The sequence below is a fragment of the Peromyscus eremicus genome, chromosome 3, assembly GCF_949786415.1.
Source record: "Peromyscus eremicus chromosome 3, PerEre_H2_v1, whole genome shotgun sequence".
NCBI classification, from domain to species: Eukaryota; Metazoa; Chordata; class Mammalia; order Rodentia; family Cricetidae; genus Peromyscus; species Peromyscus eremicus.
This window is the reverse complement of record NC_081418.1, coordinates 127,339,581-127,365,095: the sequence shown is the minus strand read 5'-3', so window position 1 is coordinate 127,365,095 and position 25,515 is coordinate 127,339,581. Positions and strand designations below refer to the sequence as shown.

Sequence of the window (25,515 nt, the reverse complement as noted above, 5' to 3'; positions counted from 1 at the left end):
CGTTTGAGAGGCAGAGGCTGATGGATCTCTGTGAGTTAGAGGCCTGCCTGGTCTATGGAGTAGTGAGGTCCAGGACAGCCAGGGCTACCCAGAGAAACCCTTTCTCAAAAAAACGAAAACAAAAACCCAGCAACAACAAAGGGCATTGTTCTTTGGCACTGTGTTTTCTATTCTAGCACTTGCATTTGGTTCTTTATGATTTTCATTTCTTTGTAAAATTTCCCTGTCTCACATGCTGTCTACCTTTTCCATTGGAGCCTTTACTGAATTAGTGAGCCCTGCTTTAAATTTTCTGGCTGTTCCAAAATGTATGTCATGAGTCTGGCCCTGATGATTATGTTGTCTCTACAGGATGTGTTTATTTTATTGCTGCCTTCAGTATATTTGTTCAAATTTTTGTTCAAAGGAGTATGTGTTTTATATAATAAATACTGAGGAAAATACTGGATATATTTGACCACAGGTTCCTGTCTGCTAGTTGTTTAGAATGGGGGTTTGTTTAGAGTGGCAATCTATTTAGAGTTTGGCTATGTTTGGTGTTTATTATTGCTGTGGGTTACGAAGTTGACATTCATCGTTGCCATGGTAACCAAAGGCTTCAATTTTTTTTTTCTTAGTAATCTTTGTTCCCTTTGTGTCTGCTTGACTCTCATTTTTTTGAGCCTGTTCTCAGAATGCCTTTATTTTCCAGCTTCCTAGTTGTGTTCTATTGATATTTGTATTTAGATTGGTGTTGGTAGTAGAGGGCCAGGAGAGTTCTATGATGTTCTGATTAAGCCTCAGATTTGTTCAGGTACCAGAACCTGGGTCTGGGGATGTAGTCATCACAGGACTAAACAGTACTGTTCCCCTTCTTTGTTTTTCTGTGACTAGCAGGTGTCCACAAGTAGGTTTCAGACTTTCAGTAGGCTACTGCTGTGAGGTAATATATCTCTCCTAGTTTGTTTTTATGGCTCTTCTGTAGTTTTTACTTTTTATTTCGTATTGTCCTATTTTACATGTGTGTTTTGTAAGTACCAAAGTTATTTTTTTCATTAATATTTTGTGTCTTTTGGTACTCTCATATTTAATATAATTACTGATACATTTGGGTCTACTTTTGCTTTTCATGTGTTACATCTATTCTGTGTTCCTGCTTTCTCCCCTTTTGGGGGTTTGTATCTTTAAATTCTGTTTTTTCTTTGTACCAGTGTAGTGGTTCTCCTGCTGGACTAATGGGATTACTAGTCACCTGTCACTCATTCAGGAATACAATAGTCTATGTACATGTAATACAGTACACGTTTAGTTTTAATAGTAGCATAACAAACAGGATTCAGTTTTCTGTCTCTTTGATGGTAGATCATGGGTATAGCTATTCCTCTGGACCTGAAAGATCAATGAACCATGCTCGTTTTGTTTTTTAAGTACTACTTTACAGTTTTCTCAGCCTAACCCAGTAGTTTACAACTATAAACTGTATTTTTCCTTTGTCATCTGTCTTGTATAAACCATGCTAAGCCAGGTAATTATTCAGGGTAAAATAGGCTTATATTAAAAGATAGAAGAAGTCTCTGTCATTATAGAAAACTACAAGAATTAAAAAACTGATTTTTAATTTTCTTCTGAAAGGGAAGAATGTCGACAGTGTAAATACAGCTGTGACTAAGAAACACTGGTCATAATAGGATCTTTACTGAAAACTTTATGGAAAGGGATTCCAAAGGAATCAAGAGAAAGAGTTGGGAGTTCATTTTTTTTTGTCTACCATATGTCAAGTCACTGTCTGTTTCTGTGACAGATGTCTGACAAACATTTTAAGGGAAGAAGGATTGATTTTGACCTGATTTCTAATGGTGACTGTTTGTAATCATGATTCCAGCCTAGCTCTGTGTATGTGCATGTACAGTACATGCATATTCATGTTCCTGTGGGTGTGTGTGCATGCACTATGGAGGTCAGAGGCCAGGAGTCAGGTGCCATCCACTTTTTTTTTTTTTTTTTTTTTTTTTTTTTTTTTTTAAGACAGGCTTTCTCACTGGTCTGTAACTCACCAGTTTGCTTGGCTGGCCAGCAAACCACGGGGATCCACTTGTCTCCGCCTTCCTAGTGGTTCTGGGGTGCAATGTAGATGTGTCACCCCTGGCTTTTCATGTGGGTTCTGGGATCATGCTCAGGTTCTCATGCTTTGCCAACCGAACAGTCTTTTCTGCTCCTTCTTTAGCTCTCACTTGATGCTGTGTACTGTTTTCAGCTTCCAAGTACACAAGTCTTGTTTTCTTCCTAGGTGAGTTCCCTCAGAGTAAATTTCTATTTCGTCTCTATAATGCTGAGTATATAACAGATATTCCTACAATGCTTCTGTAATTAAATTGTGTCTTTAGTGATGGCTGTTAAAAGCTAGTTTTCCAGGAAATTTTCAGTTTTGATGCATTACATTTCTCAGTTGTACATAGTAAATAGATTTTTAAATTCCCTCCATTTTTTCCTTCCTTTCTCCTTACTCCCAAGTTTTGAGGTAGGATCTCACTGTGTAGCCCAGTCTGGCCTGGAGTTTGCTAGGTGTCCTAGGGAAGCCTGGGTCTATGATCTTGGGGTCATATGTGTTAGGGTCATAAGTGTTGGGGTCATAAGTATTAGGCCACTCTGCCTGGCTTTAGAATGCCTTTCAATGAAAGCTTGCAGACATTTGCAAACAGAAGTACTTGAGAAAATGTTTATGGAATTGTGGTGTTTTCTTGTGCCTCTTTTTAAATTTCATGTGAGTTCAAGACTACAACTGATACAGTATCTGTTTGTTATTCAGTACAATCATGCCAAAATATTTATTGTAACTCTATGACACCCCCACCCTGCCCCTGACACAATCTCATTATGTGGCTCTGCCTACCCTGAGACCTTCAGTATATACCAGATTGGCCAGAAATTGGCTGTCTCTGCTTCTGGAGTGCTAAGAATGAAGGCATGTACCATTACACTTGGTATGTTCTCTTTTTTCTTTTTTTAGATTAATTTATTTTATGTATGCGTGCTCTATCTGCATGTATGCCTTTATGCCAGAAGAGGGCATCAGATCCCACTAGAGATGTGATTGCTGGGAATTGAACTCAGGACCTCTGGAAGAGCATCAGTGCTCTTAACTGCTGAGCCATCCCTTCAGCCCCCATTCTCTTTTTCAATGCTCATAATTTTTATATTTTTTCCAATATATTTTCTTTCTTGACTACAATTTTTATTTTTTTAAAAATTAGAAAATGCTGACAAAAACCTAAAAAATGACTCTACCCCTTCCTACTGGTAGAACCTAGAATTGGAATATTTTGTATACCTTTAGCCTTCCCTGTGTGTCTGGAATAGGTGAGCTCCAGGCTAAGTTTCACTTCTGTTCTTATGCTTGTTTTTCAGCTTTTCCTGAAAGGACAGCTGTGCCCCCTGGATGTGCTTGAGGAAGAGCAGTGAAGGCAAGTATCCCAGTCTTCATGACCTGTGAAAGTAACTTGGCTCACTGCCAAACATAAAAACAAAATGTTGACAAGAAAAAAGGAACAAAAAGGAATAATTTGTGTATAATTGAGGATGGTTTTGTGGAGTGCCCTTTTAAACATTTGTTGGATTTTAAAAAGCAATTTTCCATTTTATTTCTAATATTAATTCAAAGCAACTTGCTTCCTGCATGTGCACTTACCATCTATTATGTCTTAAGCAAAACTGTGGTAGAAAAATGAATTGTGGGAAATTCTGAGAATTGAATGAACTGACCAGAAATGTGTGGTGTGTACATGGCTGCTTCTTGCTCTTCTTTGCCCATATTTCACATCTCTTGTCATGTCATTTTGCTCCTCTTTCTTTTTCTCTACTTTGTCCTCTTTACTATAAGAATGTGACACTTTAGAGATAATAAGTGAAAGAAAAGCTAATCCCTCTCTTACTAGAGTACAGTTAGCTTCATAGTGGAACCTTATATATGACAAGCCAGGGATCTAAATGTAACTTTTGAGTTTCTTCATAAACTGATCAACAGTTACACTTATTCTAGGATGTCTGTCTTAGGGAAGAAAAAGGCAGGCTATCCGAAAGTCTTTTGAGATTACTGAGTTCCATGAGTGCTAACATTCTTGCTATCAGTATTTGCAGAGTTATGACAGTATTATTGTCATTGATTATTTTGCTGTAACACTTGATCTTCATTAGTATGTGGCATACCTCGACGGGACCAAGGACCTTAGAGATCTTCTGTATAGAGACTGGAGGGGCCATCACAATTCTGACCATGTTCTATATGTGTGATGTCACAGCAAATGATAGCTGTACCCCTTACCAGGTTACATCTTCTATCAGAAGTGGATAATCACAACTTACTGCTTAAAACTCAGTTTGGGTGTATTTAGGGCTGTGTGTTCCATGGGCCTGTGCTAGCTAGTGTAATTAAGATAAGTCTTGCTGTTAGAAATACTGGGATGCATCCCTCGTCTTTACAGCTGTGAGCAAGAGCCTTGGCTTGGAAAATCGGTACCATGCTGCAGGTTTCCCTAGGATTGCTAGAATCTCTTTGTAATCAGTCATTTCAATTTTTTAAAAAATAGACAATGTACAAATACTAGTGAAATCTCAGATGAAGTTAGCTGACATTTAAAATGTACCATATGCTCCAAATGTTTTAGATAGGAAGTAGACGGTCAGTTGGTTAGTTCCAATACTGCCCAAAGAAAAGTGTGCTGAGTAGTTGACTCCTAATACCTTCATGTGTGAGATAAGCAGTTCATTTAGTTTCTCAGTTACCTTAGTAACATTTTATTCATGGTATCTTTTAATCTCATGGGATAAATTGTTTTATTTTTCTTACAACAATAACCAGGTCAGTTGCACAGTTTGACTAATACAGTATAAATAAGGAAAATCACAAACCACCTGGTAACTGTCAGCCTTACTATGACATCCTCCCATATTCTCCATCTCAGCATCCCAGTAGAGTAGAGATTGACACGTACACTGTAAACAGTGCTCATATCTTGGTCACACAGCCCTTTTTCTCTGAGATTAATACAATTCAGTAACTATTAGTCTGCCAGGCAAACACATGAGCGAAGGTCAGGCTAATTAAATATGTATACTGTTGGCAAAAGTTTTGCCCACAAAGAGCCCCAGAAAACTGCACTAAATCTAAGACAATAAGAGTTTTTCTTTTTGGTCCCAAAGGAAGAACAACAAACTAATGCAAACGTACAATTAGGAAAGGGATAGGTGCCCATATAGACCACAAAGAATTTCAGTGGAGGACAAGGAGCCTCCCCACTCTTAACAGCTGCTCTCAGTTGCCTCCTTTGGGAACGAAGAAACATATGGTGTTCAGAAAGTAGGAAGATACTGGGGAGAGATGAGTGCTTTTGAACTCTGTCACTCTTTGTTCTATTGAGTCATTAAGAGTCAGCAGATGAGGAAACGGGTTTGAAAGAATAGGGACCATTGGAGCCACTGTGCCAGTGTCCATGTCCTATGATGTGAAGGTCTGAGGATAGTCATCAGGGAGTATGAGTGGATCTGTGTTCCCTGTCCCTCAGCACAGTAGCCTATGTTCACAATGAGCTCATTTATGCCTTCTGCCTCGCCACTTGGTGGCAACAGGACTCATACCCCAGAACAGGAACTTTCGGTACTTAACTGGCAATGACAGATTACTCAGGGTACTCGTAATGTAGAGAGTTTTAAAGTCTTCTAAACAGCAACAGAAATTGAGAGAAAATATGCAAGAACTCCAGTACCATGTTTTGTCCTCTCTAGTAACTTCTATGCATTTATACAATTTTATATATTTGCACAAACTCAATAAAAATAAAACACTTTTTATTAAAGAAAAGAGATCTGATCCCTGACCATCCACCCCTCCCCTTTGCATGTAATTTCAGTAGCCATGACAATCATGCTCTTAGTTTCAACTTCCTTTTCCTGTGTTTAATACTGGCTTATTGTCACTATTTAACCTTTGCCCTTTAATTTTTCTCTGCTCTTCCATTGTACCTAGTTAACTGTACTACATCTTTGCTTTTGAGTTTATATAGATAGGAAGCATCTATCAAGAATAATACAGTTGAGAAAGGGATTTCTTTTCTGCTTTTTTTTTTTTTTTAAGAATTGGTGTCACTGTATAGTCCAGACTGACCTAGAACTTGCTGTCTGTAATCTAGATTGACCTTTGACTCTCCATCTTCCTGTCTTAGTCTCCTGAGTGCTAGAATTACAGGTGTGTGCCCCTGCCCCCCAGTTCAAATCTCCCTTTTTGACAGCTGGTATTGAGCAAAGCTCTATTCTCTCTGAAGACTGATTTGTCTGGACTACTCATTTATTGGAGCCAGAAGGGTTATTTTGACTTCCATTTACAAGATTTTTGTTTTGTTTTGTCCTCCCAAAAAAAGCAAACCTGTCACCTCTAATTACCATTGAGCTTGATGAATATGGATGGATGGTAGGTAGCAAGAGATTCCAAATTTTCATTAAAATCCACATAGATTGGGATATTCATATCTCACTGTTATCTGAATTTGCTGAATTTCAGCATGTAGATACTTAGCTATGATTATAAATTAAAAAAAAAGTTTAATTGCCTCAGCTAGACTAAACATACTAGATGGTCTGTTCTCTTGATTTTCTAAGCAATGGCTGGTTGTCCTGCCAGCTGCTATTAATAGTGTCTATTCTAAGATGGTCCTATCCTTCTTCATATACTGAAGCTTGTAAGGGATTATTCTCCCCACCCCTACCCCGACATTGCTGTTTTTATTTCCTGTGTCCTTGTTCTGGGCTTTTTATTCTAGAAAATACCATAACCCATTAGCTGAAAAATTATCTTTTAATCTTCTGATTAAAGATTGCTTAATGGTAGTAACTTATTTGTTTGGCTAGCTGCATGTTTTTCTTTTAACTGTAGTGTTTCTGTATTTTTGCATGGTTGTATGACACAAGGTTGTTTTCTTTTTTTTCCTTTTTCTTTTTTCTTTTTTTCTTTTTTTTAACATTAGGTAGGCATGAAGCCTCCATCTCACAGCTGCATGCATAGTCACTGTTGAAGCAAATGCCTACCTAATTTGACAGTCTTGGTGTGTTTAAAATTTTTTGAGTTTGCAAATAAGCTTATTAAGCTTACTGATGGAGCCTTCCGGCAGTGAACAGTTATATGAGGACCCTGATCCTGGAGGCAAATCCCAAGATGCAGAAGCCAGGAGGCAGACAGAATCAGAACAAAAGTTATCTAAAATGACCCACAATGCTCTGGAGAACATTAATGTGATTGGCCAAGGCTTGAAGCATCTGTTCCAGCACCAGCGCAGGAGGTCATCAGTGTCTCCACACGATGTGCAGCAGATTCAGACAGATCCAGAGCCTGAAGTGGATCTGGACAGTCAGAACACGTGTGCTGAGATTGATGGTGTCTCCACCCACCCCACAGCTCTGAATCGTGTTCTGCAACAAATCCGAGTGCCACCCAAGATGAAGAGAGGGACAAGCTTGCATAGTAGGCGGGGCAAGTCAGAAGCCCCAAAGGGAAGTCCCCAAATCAACAGGAAATCTGGCCAGGAGGTGGCTGCTGTTATACAGTCAGGTCGGCCCAGGTCTTCATCTACAACTGATGCTCCTACCAGCTCTTCTGTGATGGAAATAGCTTGTGCTGCTGCTGCTGCTGCTGCGTGTGTACCCGGAGAGGAGTCGGCTGCAGAACGGGTAAGGGTTAGAGTTCTGTTAACTTGCTGTTTTTACAGGTATTATATGCATGTGTTCTCTCTCTCTCTCTCTCTCTCTCTCTCTCTCTCTCTCTCTCTCTCACACACACACACACACACACACACACACACACACACACACACGAAAAATGATCAGTCTGGTTTTTAAAGTAGTATTTTGGTTTTTAGTTAGATATGTAAAAATTTTCCAAGATGGGTCTGATAGTACACACCTATAATCCCAGTGCTTGGTAGGGGGAGGCAGGAGGATCAGGAATTGACTGTGTAGGGTTTGAGACCAAATATCTTTTAGGCCTGCCTGTGTAATGTGAGACTATGTCTCAAAAAAAAAAGAAAGAAAGGAAGGAAGGAAGGAAGAAAGAAAGAAAGAAAGAAAAGAAAAGAAAAAAGAATTCTTATCTACTTTTACTAATGTGCAAAGCATGGCTTTGACCTGATGATTAACATGGAATTTGGTTAGAACTATCCTGTTATGTTGATTATTGAAAGTTCCTCACTTTTGTTTTTCATGTTTATTTATTTTTATGTGTGTGGAGGGGCACATTACATAGTGTGTGTGCATGCCGTATCTCGCCTTCTGTCATGTGAGTCCCAGGAATTGAACTCAGATCTCCAAGCTTGGCAGTAAGCACCTGTACCCACTGAGCTATCTCATGGTGGTGGAGATATCTCTTGTAATCCAAGCTGGCCTCAGACTTACTGTGTATCAGAGTACAGTACGACTTTGAAGTTCTGGTCTTCCTCTTGCTTTTACCTCCCAAGTGCTGGGAATATAAGCATGTATTACCACACCCAGTTTATTCAGTGCTGTGGATTAAACCCAGGTCCTGTGCATTCTAGGCAAGCACTCTACCAACTCAGCTACCTAGCCCAAAGATTCAGCTTTCCTTTCCTTCTTAGGTTAATGGAATCATTTTCTCCTATATAAAAACCTTATTAACATACTCAAACTTTACAAACCTCTAAAAGTAGTAGTCTCATCCTCATGTATGTCCATAATACATGTGTGCAAAATAAACTTGGATCGGTTCATATCAGAGTATCATCTTTGAGCTCACAAAGGCAGATTGATAGTCACAAGCAATTGTTTTCTCAAAAATGCTGTTTTCAAAGTGTAAAAATTAAATATTTTGAATTTTTAAAAAAATGTGCTCACAATGTTGAAAACTTTAAAAATATAGAAAAGAAAAGAAGAAAAAATAAAAATAGCTCTTGCCAATATTTTGGTATGTTTTATTCAATATACTTTTTGCATTTAAAAAAAATTGAAGAAAGTTCAAATTTGTTTTTCTTTCAATTTTATTAATGTTTTAAATAAAATAAAACTCATCCACTGTTGAGTTCTTTCAACTAAAACTGCTATGAGCATTTTTCTATATCTGTAAATACAATTTCACTATAAATTTTTACTGATTATGTAATACTGTGGCCTTTCTTCCTGTAATATCAGTTTATTTGTCATTTTATATATTAGAGAATATGAAAATACATTGCAATATAGTTATCTTTGCTTAAAATAACACTTGAAATTAATAGATAATGCACCTTATAGTGTCTAATGACAGTCATAATGATAGCTGCCATTTATTCTTTGTTTATGATGTGGCAGGAAGTACGTTTAAACACATGTAATTTTCTCTTAGGTGCTTAGACAGCCCTATACTTGGCTTTGATAGATTGTTTTTCATTGTTGTTGATGAGACAGCAGAAATGTAGGAAGTTAAGTATTCTCATGGTTTCATAACTAGCCTGTTTCACAACTAGAACATTTCAGAGCTTAAGTAATCTAGAACTTTTTTGCCTTTTTTTTTTTTTTTTTGAGACGGGTCTCACTATGTAGCACTGACTGGCCTGGAACTCACTGGAGACCAGGTTATCCCTGAACTCACAGAGATCCACCTGCCTCTGCTTCCTGAGTGCTGAGATTAAAGGTGTCTGACACCACACACACCCAGGCTTAGAACATGAATTTTTATTAGGCATGTTTTTTAGCTACTGTGTTCTATGTACATAGTTTTTCTTTCTCTGACTTATAAATTTTATATATGATAATTATATATAATATAAAAGTTATGTATATAACATATAATAGGAAAAATTAGCTAATAGCATTAAGTTATAAAGATTCAAGTGGTTTTATATTAGACCTTTCTGTCAGATTTTTTAAAATTGTCTGTCTTATAGAATCAGTTCAGTTTTACCCATTGTTTGTGTTCACATTTCTTCCACAGTGTCATTGAGAATTCTCTGATCCTAACCCATGAATTTACCTGACGCATATACCCATGAATACACAGAATGCTATCAGGCCCTATGGATGGGGTAAATGACAGATACCGTGAGAAGAGGAGAGCCATCAGGGTGACAGGAGTTAGAAAGTCTTTGATTTGGGATTAGTCTGAAAAGTAAGAGCCAGATACATACACAAGTATTCTAGGGTAGGAAAAGGTATTAGTTGAAAGCAAGGGAATTATACAAGGAAGGAAAATGCTGTTGAAGGTTAGGATGGCCAAAGAAGTATGCTGCCTCGGAACCTTGTTAGAATGACTGGCAGGGGCTGGCCCTTTCTTTTTCTTTTCCTTTCCATCACATACCCATTCAACATGTGTGATCAGACTTAGGAGTACCTAGAAAAATGTTATGATAGATATTTAGATATATAATACCTGATCTTAGCTCCTAAGCATATTTTAAACTAGCATGATGATATGATAGTGGGGTAGTGGCCGCACATAAGAGTAAAACTGATGGAAGGGCAAAAAAACCCACTGTCTTTATTGAGTTTACTATATAGAAATGGAAGATAGATAAATAAAGCATGAGTAAATACACAGTTGCAAAGAGTAAGAACTCTTTAAAAGGTCAGGGAAGGCCTTGTGAGGAATGTATGTACTACATGAGCAAAGACCTAAGGATGTGAAGGAGCAAGCCAACACTCAGGTGCCTAGGCAGAAAGAAGAACAACTAGAAATGTCCCAGAGGCCTGAGCAATAAAGAAATTTTACTGAAATAGTTTGTTAGCTTTAAGGTAAAAGGTTAATGTACTTCCAGAACAGAGGTCATAGCCATTGTATGTGTGTCAGATGAGTGAGGAGCAGTACTTGGAATAGTTTTTCTAATATGAACTTGAAGGATTGAGGAATGGTTCAGTCAAGCACAAGAAGAATCTGAATTCAGTCTCCAGAACCTTCATAGAAAAACCACATGTGGCCGGGCAGCGGTGGCGCACACCTTTAATCCGAGCACTCAGAAGGCAGAGCCAGGCAGATCTCTGTGAGTTCGAGGCCAGCCTGGTCTACAGAGCAATATCCAGGACAGGCACCAAAACTACACAGAGAAACCCTGTCTGAAGAAACCAAAAAAAAAAAAAAAAAAAAAAAAAAAAAAAATTAAGAAAAAAAGAAAGAGAAACCCAGGTGCAGTGTTCACCTACCTGAAATCCCAGTGCTGAGGAGATGAGCTAGACTACCTGAATCAGTAAGCTCTAGATTCATTGAGAAACCCTGTCTCAAAACTTTGGGTAGAGGGACTGGAGAGATTGCTCAGTGGGTAGGAAATGCTTGCCATGCAACCTTGAGGACCTGAGTTCAAACCCCTACTCCAGCACCCAGATTAAAAAACTGGGTGTGGGCATATTTGCATCCATAACTTGAGTTCTGTAATGGAGACAGGATTGCTAGGACTTACTGGCTGCTAGCATCACTCCAGGTTTACTTAGTAAGAGAGCATGTCTCAAAGGAATAAGATAGAGAGTAATACATCAGGACATGTGGCATCCTCCTCAGGCCTCTGCACCCATACTCATATATTTAAACAGAGAAATTGGGGAATGGTTGAGGAAGATACTCAGCATAGACCTCTGGGCTCCATACATAAATACAAAATAATTTGATCTACGGGTAATATTCAAACTTTTTTGTAGTTTGAATGTTAGCACTTTGAAGCTTTATAGACTTATCTGTGGCCATAGTCCTGTTGTCTATTCTAAGATATTTTCTCAGATCACCCTTCCTCCCAAAGCTTTTCCTTACATCCTACATATGTACATGTATAGATACATACAAGTATTTATACTGTTTATACAAATTTTGGGGTGCAGTATGTAAATCTGAGCTGCCTTTTTTATTACTTTTCTTATAACAAAGACTTTATTCTACCAATTCCGTAAGTATCCCTTAAACATCCCTAAATTGTTAACAGTAAAGTCAGTTTACTACCTTGTTATCAAAGACCTTACAGTGTTGTTGGGAAGATAGGAGTTACATAAGTGGCAGTTTAAGAAGCAGTGTGATTGTATCCATTCCTAGAAGTCAGAAGCTTGGGTTTTAGATCCTAGTTCTGTTTCTGCTGTTAAATTCTTTTAGCAGTGTGACCTTAAGGAAATTCAACTTTCTAGGTGAGGTCATTGTGCTAAATAATATTTAATGTTACTTCCAGCCTGGAAACACTGTACATTTGTTTTACTTCCCATTTTTTTCTTGATACACTTAGAAAATTAAAATAGCTGTATAGCACAGTAGAATTAGCTGCTGAGTTGTTCAGAGCTGGTACCGTTGGTCACTTACTCACTGTAGGTCCTGATGCCCTCCTCCTGAAGAGCTCAGTTGATCAATGTGCAGCCCCTTAGCCTCCATTCTCAGCAGTGAAAAGGCCTAGGTAGGGAGCAGCAGTACACCATCAGATATTACTAAAATTAAGAGCAGTACAAGTCCAGAGAAGGAAGAGCTAAAGAGACAGGCAAGTTGAATGGGCACTCTAGAGAATGGGGCCTTGCCTAATGTCCTAGACTGTGAAGCCCCATCAGAATATCACTTTCTGTCATAAGGTAACAAAACCAATGCAAGTAATCACGTGTCAAGTTGAGATACAAAGGAAAACTGCAAAAACACTCCCAAGATTTAGTCTTAGCTAAAAGGCAAAAAAGCAATGCAAACACCCAGTTGTCCCCTTGAAAGCTAGGACTATGCATGTTAATTCTTTACATCTCACATAGAACCCTACTGACAGTCAACAGACCTTTAGGGGACATTCGAAGATTAGATTAGATTAGACTAGACTAGACTAGACTAGACTAGACTAGACTAGACAGGACAAGACAAGGGAAGATTAGAGAGTTGTATGACTGTGTTTAACTGATTGTCTTGAATTTCACCTTTGTTTGAGCAATGTGTGTGTGAAGTAAAGAGTTTGATAAAACTCTAAAAGAGGTGGGGGTGGGGTTGGGGTGGAGCTAGAGAGATGGCTCAGCAGTTAAGACCACTGGCTACTCTTTCAGAGAACCTTTGTTCAATTCCCAGCACCCACATGGTAGCTCACAACTGTCTGTAACTCCATATCCAGGGGAATCTGACACCACTGCACATAAAGTTAAATAAAAAAAAAAATTTTAAGTTTCTGAAAGGGACTGAAAATATATTAGAAGGACTCTCCCCTGGGGAAGATATTTTTCTTGCTCTTAGCATTTCCTGGTTGCCCATGGTTGTTGAGACCTCTTCCATGTTAGTATGTCCATTGGTATTGTTCAGGTCTTCTTTGATGAAACTTCATGGGTCTGTATCCTCTCTGACATTTCTAGGAAACACAGTTTTAGCAAATTTCCTGCTTCTCTGCATTTTATAACCTTTCTATCTTCTATTCTGATATGATCCCTGAGCCTTCAGTACAGGAATTGTTTTACAGATGTATCAGTTTAAATTGGGCACTACATGATCTCTTGTTCTCTGCATTTTGATTGGTTGTAGTTTTCTGTAATGGTCTCTTTCTGTTACAAAGATAAGTTTCTTTGATATGAGAGGTGAGAACTAAATCTATCTGTGGGCATAAGAACAAATATTGAGCACATAGTTAGGAATTGGAAGAGCCTCCTTGATTGGTTGTTCAATACCAAGTAATTATCCCTGAGATCATAGACATACAGGTAGCATTATATGGACTGAGCAGGTTGTATTCATGTATTTAGGGCACACATGCATGCACAAACGTGTATATATACATAAATTAAATGATTAAAGAGGCCACGACTTTGAGAGCAAGGGAGGATGTGTGAGAGGGTTTAGAATGATGAAAGGGAAGGGAAGAAATAATATATTATTAAAAAATAAATTATAAGTAAATTTAAAAATATATATTGCATTTTTTTGGACTAGTTTAATTCAAGATGGATGAATACAGTGGAGAGAATACAGCTAAGATCTCAGAGAGCTTAGTTGTGAGGTGACAGTCCTAAAGCACAGTTGTTTGTTCCTATGGGTGAAGCCACTCTCAATTTCAGTTACAGCTAAGATCTCAGAGAGCTTAGTTGTGAGGTGACAGTCCTAAATCACAGTCGTTTGTTCCTATGGGTGAAGCCACTCTCAATTTCAGTTAGAAAGAAATGGTATAGATGAAGATTCCCACTGTGGCCCGAAGGTTCATTCTTCCAACCTCTTGTTGGAATGCTGCACCCTTTGCTGCTTGCTATAGTGGTAACTGTATAGTGAGTGCAACAGGAATCAGTACAGTTTACATACTGCTGCCTTTATAAAATAGAAACAAATTAATTGTTTTGCAAAAATTCTGAGAATAAACTTAATTAGAGGGACATGAAAAGGTCAATGCAAATCTTGGATCTTCTGAAGATAAAATTTGAGGCCATTGATCATTATATTTAAGGCCGAGAATTCACTATTTTGTTTTGGAACTTACTATATTATTTTCCCTTTTAGAGACAAAGTTAAGGAATGCACTGTCTTTATTAGGCTGAAGTTGGGGACTTTTTGGTTCTCACTTACTATAATATGAATAGAGAAAAAGAATTTTTATAATGTTTGCCTATAACTGGAATATAAACAGAAAGTGGTTTGAGGGATATATATGTTAAAGAAATTTCTGAAATAGAGTTAGTTGAGCAATAAGCAAATCCAGTAAGCCCGTATGCTGTTCTGTGCAGGGAAGAAGAGAGACTGTAGAAAGGTTGATTCCAGTTGCTGTCCACTAGGTGGGGTCCTAGGCCAAGAGGAGAAGGTGAGAACTGGGGAATGATTTAGGAATGCACTGAATTAAGCATTTGCTCTTGTAATTTGAATTGATTTGATTACTTTAGCTGTGGAACAAACAGTAGAAGAGGTAGGATTTGATAGTGTTGAAATTTAAGAAGATAAAGATTATTAAGCAATAAGATTTGCTTAGAAACCTTAAAAATACTGTTTATTTTCCCAATTAACATTGGAAAAAATTGTGTAGTTTTTAATAAACTCTAGCAAAAGTCTCTATTTTATCTATACATTTAGTATTGGTTGGGTTGTTGACACCAAGGGAATGTTTTACAGACAGTCAGTAATACAGGACTGGAAAAGTGGCCATACGTTAAAAATGAAAACGTACTTTTGGTCTCTTAGTTTTCCCTAACAGGTACTTACTTCATATACCAAAACTTGATCAAGTCAAGTAACTTTGGTGTTGTTAGTCTTCAGCTCTTAGAGCCAGAGTGTGAAGTTCTAGCCTTTGCTGCAGGCACATTTAAAACAGTATAATGTGAATGTAGTGAGTGTAGGGAGGTGACTCAGTGGGCAAAAGCACTTGCTGTACAAGCCTGACAACTTGAGTTCAGATCCCAGAACCCACACAAAAAGCCAGATGTAGTAGGGCACATCTGTAATTCCAGCATCGGTGTGGTGATTCAGGAGAATCCCTGAGAGGCTTGCTGTCCAAGCTAGCTTGGACTGCATAGTACATACTCAGAAACAAGAGAGACCCAGGGCCCTCAAAACAAGGTGGAAGGCTAGAATGGACTGCTAGAAGTTGTCCTCTGACCTCTATACATGTGCCATGGTGTGTGCTATGGCACATATACACCCATATTGATATATCATGTAAACACACCATAGACACACTAAATAAAAACAAGTATGTAGATGGTGGTCCCAGAAGATTTTTTTTTTCTTCTTAAAGATTTTATGTTAGGAGCTAGAGAAATGGCTTGGCAGTTAAGAACACTTAATGCTTTTGTAGAGGACCTGGGGTTAGTTCCCAGCACCCACTTGACAGGTCACAGCCACCTGTCACTTTAGCTCCAGGGGAGTCAACCCCCTTTCTGCCCTTCAAGGACACAATACAGATGTGTTACACAGGTCTACATACAGTCAAAACACTGATATATAAAGTAAGAATAAGTTGTTAACAAGTCAGCATTTAATGTGGTTGTTTTGAGTGGAAGTAGATAGAAAAAGGTGTTACTGCCCTTGATGAATGAAAAGGAAGACATGACAGTGGATATCAGTGAACTCTAGAAAATCATTAGGATATGCCTGAGAAACTTACATTCCAGTAAATTGAAAAATATGAAAGAAATGAGTGACTTGTGCAAAGTTTAACATCATAAGTAGATTTGTTAACTGGGTTTGCTTTTCAAATCTGAATTACGTTTCTTACGTTCAGAAACAGCAAGTTTTATGATGAAGCAAAGTGGAGTCCATTCTTTACATTTTAAGCCATTTGTGGTGGTGCTTACTTATAATCCCAGCAGGGGAGGCTGAGCAAGACGATCTGAGTTGGATGCCAGCTTGGCCTGTACAGAGAGACCTTGCATTAAAACAAACAAAAAATTAAATTTAACCTGTTATTCTTTGTCTTAAAAAGTAGTCACATGCTTTAGGGTAAAGGGGATCTCTAAAGGAATCCCACATAGACCTGGTTTCTGATTTCCCCTTTTGTTCACAGGGGCCTTCATACTTTATCATAACCTTGAATCTTAGAAGCTAGGAGAAGTGGTTTCCGAAGGAGGTTGCCATTCTTGTTATCTAGAACACTGACAAGACCTCACTTAAAGATTCATAATGGACACTCAGAGGGACAGACCATAGACAGACATTAAATACAAGACAGTCTCTAGAATAGATTGTTTTCCTCAGTGATCACAGCATAGCATTCATAAGAAAAACAAGTAGCTTTGGCAAGTTAGTGGGCTTAGCAAACTGTATTTCAGAAACTGACAAGTATGTGTGAAAAATTTACTTACTTGGATGTTAACATCATTGTGACGTATGATTTCATTGGTCAGTATAGGCCCATGAGATTTCATTTCTGAACCTTGACATTTAGAGTCACAATTATTACACATTCTGTGTTAATGTATGCCTTTGCTTTGTGTGTAGATAAAACTAAAAATACTGCTGGGCGGTGGTGGTTCACGCCTTTAGTCCCAGTACTCGGGAGGCAGAGGCAGGCAGATCTCTGTGAGTTCGAGGCCAGCCTGGTCTACAGAGCAAGTTCCAGGACAGGCTCCAAAAGCTACACAGAGAAATCCTGTCTTGGAAAAAAAAAAAAAAAAAAAACTAAAAATAACTTGAAATTTTATATCTACCTCCCATCTTACCAGAAGAGTGTTGGCATTCACCATTTTCTAGCTTTCTTATGTGGGTTCTGAGGCTTGGGCAGTAGAGGCTTAAGCCCACTGAGATATCTCTCTGATTATTAGTTACTTTTAATACTACAATTAAAATGTGAGCAGCAATATTGTGTATGCTGAGATTTCTAAACAAACTAGCAAAGGGTTATTTAGAATGTCTAAAATACGTCTTATTTAGTGAGATGACCAGCTAAATAAGCAGTCTGTGTGGAGGTACTTCTGCATTGTGTGTATGGGTGGGGCAGGAGAGAATTCATTATTAAAGTCTCACATAAGCCTGCAGTACAACATTTCAGAGTTAATGTTAGAAAGGGTAATGAAGGCAAAACTGTACCTATGTAACCTGCCTTGGCAATATTGAATTTTAACAGACCATTCAATAATCAAGCCTTTCCTGATACAGTTGGTAATATCCTTTTTTTTTTTTTTTTTTTTTTTTTGGTTTTTTGTTTTTTGTTTTGTTTTTCGAGACAGGGTTTCTCTGTGTAGCTTTGCACTTGTCCTGGAACTCACTCTGTAGCCCAGGCTAGTCTCAAAATCACAGGGATCCGCCTGGCTCTGCCTCCCGAGTGCTGAGATTAAAGGTATGCGCCACCACCGCCCAGCGCTAATATTCTTTGTAAGGTTGTTTACAAGGCTATAACTCTTCTTAAAATTAGGTATGTAGGAGAGATGGCTAAGGAGTTAGGAGCACTTGCTGCGGTTGCAGAGGATCTAGGTTTGGTTCCTGGCATCTACATGGCAGCTCACAACCACCCATAACTCCAGTTCCAGGGAATTCAGCACCCTCTTTCCACCTGCACAGGCACAACACAGAGTAAATAAATCGAAAAAAAATATTTTTCTAATGAGGTAATTAGAGTTTAGGGAAAATGTCAAATTTGTCAAGGACCAGAGTGCTAATAGACAGCTTAGTCTTGCTTGATCTTCCATAGCACAGATAATTTAACATTGGCCATTTTTAGTGTGCATCTAGTGTAGCCAATGTGTTATAATTTCAGAAGGTATGGAAGATGCTAGAAGGAAATAGATTGGCAAAAAATTAATGAACTATAAACTACAAATTTTCCTAAAACAACAAAAAAGAAAAAAAAATGGTCTTAAGTAATTGACATAAGGTTTGAAACCTGATAATTACTCTTAAAAAAGAAACTTAGATGAAATGGAAATTCGTGTTTCCTATTTTTTATTCTATCTACAATCAAAAGGTCACAGTGAAATTGCCAGAAAACAACAACTGCTTCCCCTCAAACAATGTGTATTTTGCCCCAAACAATGTGTATGTATGGAAAATCAAATGTAGTTGACTGACTTGTTTTGTTCACTTGTTACCATAACTGGCAGATAGCCTGGCAGTCGGTGGCAAAGATGTTCTTGTTGATTTGTGGGCTTCTTTCTGTTGTGTTGCTAACCATATGGAAAACTTCTAAGTATGATGCTTCTAAGCAGTTCTTCAGAAGAAAGAACTGTGAAGGAGTGCATCACTGTGACAGAAGATCATTCCCACCTTCTTCCCATACATCCTCTGGGAAGTTTTCTAGAACTCCAGTCAAATGGAAGCCTATTAGAACATACATAATTCTCTAGAGTTCACATGGTTTATTAACAACAACAACAAAAACTCATATTATGTAAGGCCACTGTGCAAATGGATGTTGAAATGGCTTTTTTATAGTATAGACTAGAACATCTGTTTCTGTATTAAGGTTCTCAGTGATGTTATGTTTTCCTAATTATAGTGGCTTGCAACACAACTATACAGTAATTCATTTATGAGTGTGTCTGTGTGTGTGCAGGCATGCACCTGCACATGCCATGGCACATGGAGATTAGAGGATGACCTTCAGGTGTCACTTCTCTCCTTCTACCGTGGGTTCCTGGTATTGAATTCAAATGGCCATGTTTGGTGGTATGTACCTTTGCCCAATTAGCCAGTTCATCAGCTTACAACTATATGTTCTTCTAGGCTGAAATATCCAGGTTTTCTACTCCAAATAAATTATTTTTCTCACTGCTGTGAAAAAATACTTATCAGAAACAACCTACAGGGAAAAGGATATACTTTGGCTCAGTTTCAGAGTGGTCAGTCCATGGTTGCCTTGTCCTGTGTGTATGGGTTGAATGTCATGGCTGCTGGAGCATGTGGCAGAGGAGCTTATTATAAGGCAGACAGGAAATGGAGCTAGATAGGAGGGGGTCATGGTTATAATATACCTCAAAGGCTTGTCTCCATGACTGATTTCCTCCAGCTACATCCCATCTCCTAAAGTTTCCACAGTCTTTCATAATCTTCCATCAGCCAGGCAGTAAACATCCTGAGCATAAGCCTGTAGGGAACATTTCATAGAGAAACCGTAGCCTGCCCCCTAGGGCTGTCCTCTTTTGTGGTGATGCTGAGCACAGAAGACAGGTATGTACACAGGTTTGTTATGTCACTGTGGCTATCTATGACAATACATTTCTCCTTAATAAAATACTCCTCCATCTTCCATTTTCCTTAGATGTCATATATTTGCTAGATTAATTGATCCTTTTAGAAATGCATGCCTCAAGGGCTGTAAGGTGTCCTCTGAACTTGCTTCAGTTTCTCACCATAAAGAAGAGAGCAGGCTAGTGCTGTTTTCTGTGTCAGAAGGTTAGCTTTGTGAGCCTGGGAATAAGGGTTTTCTAAGCCGATTAGAGCTGAGGAGAATGTAGGTCACAGTGTCACCTGCTCTGGATCTGCATGCTGCTGATGGTATGTGTGCCCTTTGTGTTTTGCTCATGGTTGTATGTCACTGGAATTTGCTGCACCAGAGTAGGGAGTTGTAGATTGGCACACAAATTTATAATAATATTCACTGTTACAAGCAAGGATTTGCAGCTCATTTGTTTTATTAAATAAAACCAAAAACCAATAAATTAAGTTAGTTTAGATATATGGGTTAGGTTACATCTGCTGTATCTTTCTAAGTAATACATTTTTTTACTGCTTTAGTGGAAGAAAATTAGGTAAGGAAAAAATTAGGTACTATTGGAAAAAAACAAAAACAAAAAACAAAAACCCTTCCCCTGAAAAAAAAAAAACTTTGTTAAAGGCAGTGATACTCATTGGAAAAGATCAAAAGTCATTGTTTTTATGTAATTTTGAATGCTTTGAGCAGTCATTTTCTTTTCTTTTCTTTTTTTTTTTCTTTTTCTTTTCTTTTCTTTTTTTTTTTAAACCCCTTTTGGTTTTTCGAGACAGGATTTCTCTGTGTAGCTTTGGTGCCTGTCCTGGATCTTGCTCTGTAGACCAGGCTGGCCTCGAACCCATAGAGACCCCCCTGGCTCTGCCTCCTGAGTGCTGGGATTAAAGGCGTGCACCACCACCGCCCGGGCTTGAGCAGTCATTTTCTATAGACATTATCTTTATCTCTTTTCTTTAAGATTTGTACACTGATGGATGGTTTTTTTTCCTTTGTCCTAATTTGTTGCCTCATTCATTGTGTGTGGCATCATAGTTCTATATTATCATAGTACCATTTAAAGAGTCAGATGGGGCTCTGAAAGCTTTGACAAAGGAAGACTGAACTGTGCCCCTAAGACCAGTGGTGCAGGTTCTGTTCCATGGGAACAGTAGGAGCCAGAGGCTAAAGCTTGTTTCCATATGCACCTTAGTATTTCAGAGGGTTAGTGAAGCCAACTACTTAAAAATCCTTTCTTTGGGCTGGAGAGATGGCTCAGAGGTTAAGAGCACCGGCTGCTCTTCCAGAGGTCCTGAGTTCAATTCCCAGCAACCACATGGTGGTTCACAACCATCTGTAATGAGATCTGGCACCCTCTTCTGGCCTGCAGGAAGAAGAGTGTATACATAATAAATAAATAAATCTTTAAAAAAAAAAAATCCTTTCTTTGCTTGTCAACACTAGGAACATGATGCATTCTGTATGTGAATATATTGTTTTTATTTTATTTTCTATGAAGAAATTTCCACAGGCTTATTTACTACCATCTAGGTCTCGGAATGCTCACATACAGGTATTTCTTCAGCATATCTAACTTCAGGGAAAGTGTATTTTCATTAATTTGTTTATCACTATAAAATAGTTTTTAAAAAAAGAATTAAGCCCCTGTAGAGTTTTGGAAATTAAAATGAGAATTTCTCTAACCCACTCCCTACTTTGTTCAGAAGTTCTTATTGTTTCTTTAACTTTGTTTTGGGATTTATCTAAAGAACTTTGCTCATGTTGCTATCTTCATTTGACTGAAGATAAGTTAGCTCTCTTCTTATCTCTTCCTCTCCATACGTTTTAGTTGAATTTGAAATCTCAGCGTACTGTTAATGCCATGCCAGTGTGAATATATTTCTTTCCCCTTTCCTGCAGTTGTCACTGTCCTTGGAGTTACTACTTTAAATTTTGTTATAATTATTAGCTATTTTCAAATTCTAAAACCTGTAAATCTCCCCAGTAGTTTCAAAATACCCTACTCTCTTCTTGGTTTTGTCTTTTTCATGAAAATTTCTGGAAGTTCTCACTTTTCCTATAGTCTGAATTGATTCCACTATAGGATTGGTGCAACCTTTTGTCCTGAGATTTTTAAATCTGTTAATAAATGACAGAATCCGTATTTTCTTGATGTCATACTCTGCCTTCATTGGTTTATTCCAAAGCATTCTCCAGAATGCTTACCAAAAAAAGAGGGCAGAAATTAAAACAACTTCTGATTTTCTGTATTTTGTCACACTTATTGGTAATTTGGCTAAATGTTGAATTGTGGGTTAGAAATAATTTCACCATAGACTTTTTCAAAAACTACATTTATTTATTTATTTGATGTGTGTGTACACATGCTTAGATCAGAGGGCAACTTTTTTTAATCTCTTAAGTGATTTTTTGGGTAGGGGGGAGGTCATCTGATTTTTTTTTTTTTTTTTTTTTTTTTGGGACAGGGTTTCTCTGTGTAGCCCTGGCTGTCCTGGAACTCACTGTGTAGACCAGGCTGGAATGGAGTTCAGAGATTTGCCTGCCTCTGCCTCCTGGGTACAGGATTAAAAATATGTGCCACTACGCCTGGCTCTGTCTATTTTTAAAGCAAACTTTTTTTTTTTTAAATTTGTTTCTTTTGACTTTGAGGGATATTTTCTGTTGGTTCCTGTAATGTGTATGTCTCCCCTCCTACCCCATGTTTTAGTCTTTCATGTTATAAACCTGTCTCAAATATCTGATCAACCCTGGTTTCCTTCTCATACTTGAGAGGCCTTTAAGATGGTGTTGGAAATTCTTTCTTGCAAGGACTTGTACACTGGTAGATTTGTGTTATGGAATAATTAGGCCAGTTTGTTTTGTTTTGTTTTGAAACCCTGAGTTTCAGTATCTGTAGGTCCTCTCTCTATTTTTTCCTTCATCTAACTCTTCACCTTTGTGTTTGAGTGGTAGGTGATGGAGGCTGTGATGGGCCTGGATGCTTGTGTTCCAAAAGAACGAGAGAGACTGAAATTCTCAGTTTGTGGTTCAATTCCATTGCCCTTACTTTAGCCTTCAACATGATCAGAGTCTGCCTAGAATCCTTCTGGTTTGTTGATTCAATCTCATTAGATAGCAGATCCCTGACCATTACCCTTAGTTATATTAAAATGATGAGTTGATATGTTTAAGCATTTGAGTCAACCCTGCTTTTAAAGCAGCCTCAGGTGCTCCCAGTCCTCAACACAGGACTATATATAGTTTGGGTACAGATTGGCTGGCTTCTTGTTCTTGTAGTAAGGTCCTATCTCAGTATCAGCCCTGAAGAAAAGCTCACTCGTGCAGGCTTGTGTAGGCAGTATTGTTTGTACTAGCAGAAGTGTGGGAATACTCTAAAGGTCATTCAGAGTAGCCAGAAAGGCTACTCTACCCATGCTGTGAGAATACTTAGCAGCAGTAGAAAATGGTGTATGTAAAATGTGTATGTAGACCACATGTACTGAGAATAATGGCGTAAGAATAAATTGGATTTTTACTTTTCAGCATTTTATATTTTAATTGACAAAATTTATACATGTTATCCTATACATTGGTGTTTTGAAACACACACATTGTAGAGTAGCTCAAATAACCTTATTAAGATGGATATTACCACAGCTACTATTTTAATAGAACAAAATTAAAATATTTTGTTTTACAGAAAAATAATTATTGTTATTAACTTTAGGTATCATGTTATATAACAGATCTCTTGAATTTCCTTATCTAACTGAAATTTTTTATCTTGTGGCTAACCTCTCCCCAGTTGATCCAGCCCACTGAATTTTTTTCAAAAAGGGTTTTAAACCAGTTACATGTTTGTAATCCCAGAATTTGGGAGGATGAGGCAGGAGGGTACAGAGTTCCAAGACTGGGCTAGTCAGCCTGGCCTACACTAGAAGACCCAGCGGATGGAGGGATTAAACAGTGTGATAGAAGGGAGTTAGAAAGCTACACAAAAAAATCTGTGACTACAGGTAATGCTGTACAGGTAATGTTGTAAGTACAATTTCATAATACATATACAAATTCATAATACATGATAAATGGTATGAAGAACAGTGATTATAACAATTAAATGTTCAAAATTAATTACAGATTTAAAAAATAAAAAACCCCATTGGAAATATATCAAATCACTACAATATTCTAATTGGTTTATGAGTGAGTTTATCTTGTTCTTTATGTACTGATTGTCTAAATTTTGCGGACTTTTATTTATTTACTGGTTCTTTTCTTTGAGGTAGGTTCTCACTCTATAGTGAAGGCTGTTTTCTAACTCTCTAGGTAAACCAGGCTGGTCTTAAAGAGGCAGTGATCCTCCTGCATCAGCCTCTTGAGTTCTGTTATATAGCATGTGCCCTACCAAGCTTGACATATTTTCTAAATTTTTATAAACATGTTTTATTGGAAAATATTAAATCATAAACAGCCATTTATAAATGGGAAATAAATGACAAAAATAATAAAGTTAATTCTTAGAATGGAAAAGAAGAACATGTGAAATTTAAGTAGAAAGATCAGGGAGTTTGCAGGTAGGACCGATGGATAAGAGAGGAGAAAACATGCCGGGCGGTGGTGGCGCACGCCTTTAATCCCAGCACTCGGGAGGCAGAGGCAGGCGGATCTCTGTGAGTTCGAGGCCAGCCTGGGCTACCAAGTGAGTCCCAGGAAAGGCGCAAAGCTACACAGAGAAACCCTGTCTCGAAAAACCAAAAAAAAAAAAAAAAAGAGAGAGAGAGGAGAAAACTCCAATGTTTTAGGAATTTTATATATTTATATAATATGTATTATTGTATGTGTTGTATGTACATATGCACACATGCACACTTGTACCAGCGTCTCATGAAACTGCTTTCTGCTTCTCCCTTGTTTCCTTTTATCCATTCACAGCAAGTAATGCATGTCATGAGGTTAGGGGGGGAGAAAAAGAACTTTTAAAGCATTACTTTTATTTTATTTTACTTTATTTATTTATTTATTTATTTATTTATTTATTTATTTATTTATTTATTTATTTATTTTTTTGAGACAAGGTATCTCTATGTAGTCTTTGTTGTCCTGGAACTTGCTATTTAGACCAGACTGGCCTCAAACTCACAGAGATCTGCCTGCCTCTGCCTCCCAGTGCTGGGAGTAAAGGCATGTTCTACTGTGTCCAGCATCAAACACTGCTTTTATTAAAAACAAAAATAGCATACTGTTTTAATGTATCTTAAAGAGCATGTAGAGCTCACTAACATGAAAGCTTCATCTGGCAAGTGTGGCTACTCTTTAAGTCAGCCGCTATAGCTAGTAAGCTACAGAATGAATTAGAGACTTGGTTTTTTGTTTGTTTGTTTGTTTGTTTTGTTGACCATGAACATAATTTAACTTCTTACTACTTAATGAATTGTGCGACTTTCAGAGCTGTTTTACACTGACAATTGCTTGGCCTTGTACAAACTACAGAAGTTAATTTACTTCAGGTAAATAAAGTATCTTATCTCTCACCTATTATGAGATTGTTGCAGCAAATTTATTTTTATATAGCAAAAGTCTGTGTCACTTTAGAACTCGAATTGCATAAGAAACCCTAAAACTGGCAGTATTATTGATGAGGATTTCTGGGCGCTGATTTCCTCCTTTCTTGCTTGAAAGACAGACAATAAAGAATAATATTTCTTTTACAACCATTTTTAGAAGTTAGTACATATATTTGCAAATTTAAAATTAGCAACTAAATTTTATTGACATTTTTACATTACCATTCTGCAAATACTTATAACCCATTTCACACCTCTGTATCTGTTCTTGTGGAGTACCCCTCCCCTTTTTTGAGAAAGTGTCTCACATAGCCCAGAGTGGTCTTGAACTCTTGACCCTCCTTCTTCAGTCTCCTTAGTGTTGGGATTACAAAACTGTGCCAGCATAAGCTGTCTCATGGACTGCTCTTGCTCTTCGTTCATTTACA

The 25,515-nt window shown here is 37.8% G+C and overlaps 1 protein-coding gene across 2 annotated transcripts in view; it reads left to right on the top strand.

Annotated features, from left to right (window-relative positions):
• The first annotated feature begins 7,004 nt into the window (after window positions 1-7,004).
• The window catches only part of Tmcc1 (transmembrane and coiled-coil domain family 1), a 120,211-nt gene continuing 101,700 nt past the window's right edge, over window positions 7,005-25,515 (top strand). For both annotated transcript variants that reach the window (XM_059258433.1, XM_059258432.1), the window contains exon 1: window positions 7,005-7,692. In XM_059258433.1, coding sequence (XP_059114416.1) covers window positions 7,120-7,692 — 573 coding nt within the window. In that variant the 5' untranslated portion in view covers window positions 7,005-7,119. The remainder of the gene's footprint in view (window positions 7,693-25,515) is intronic.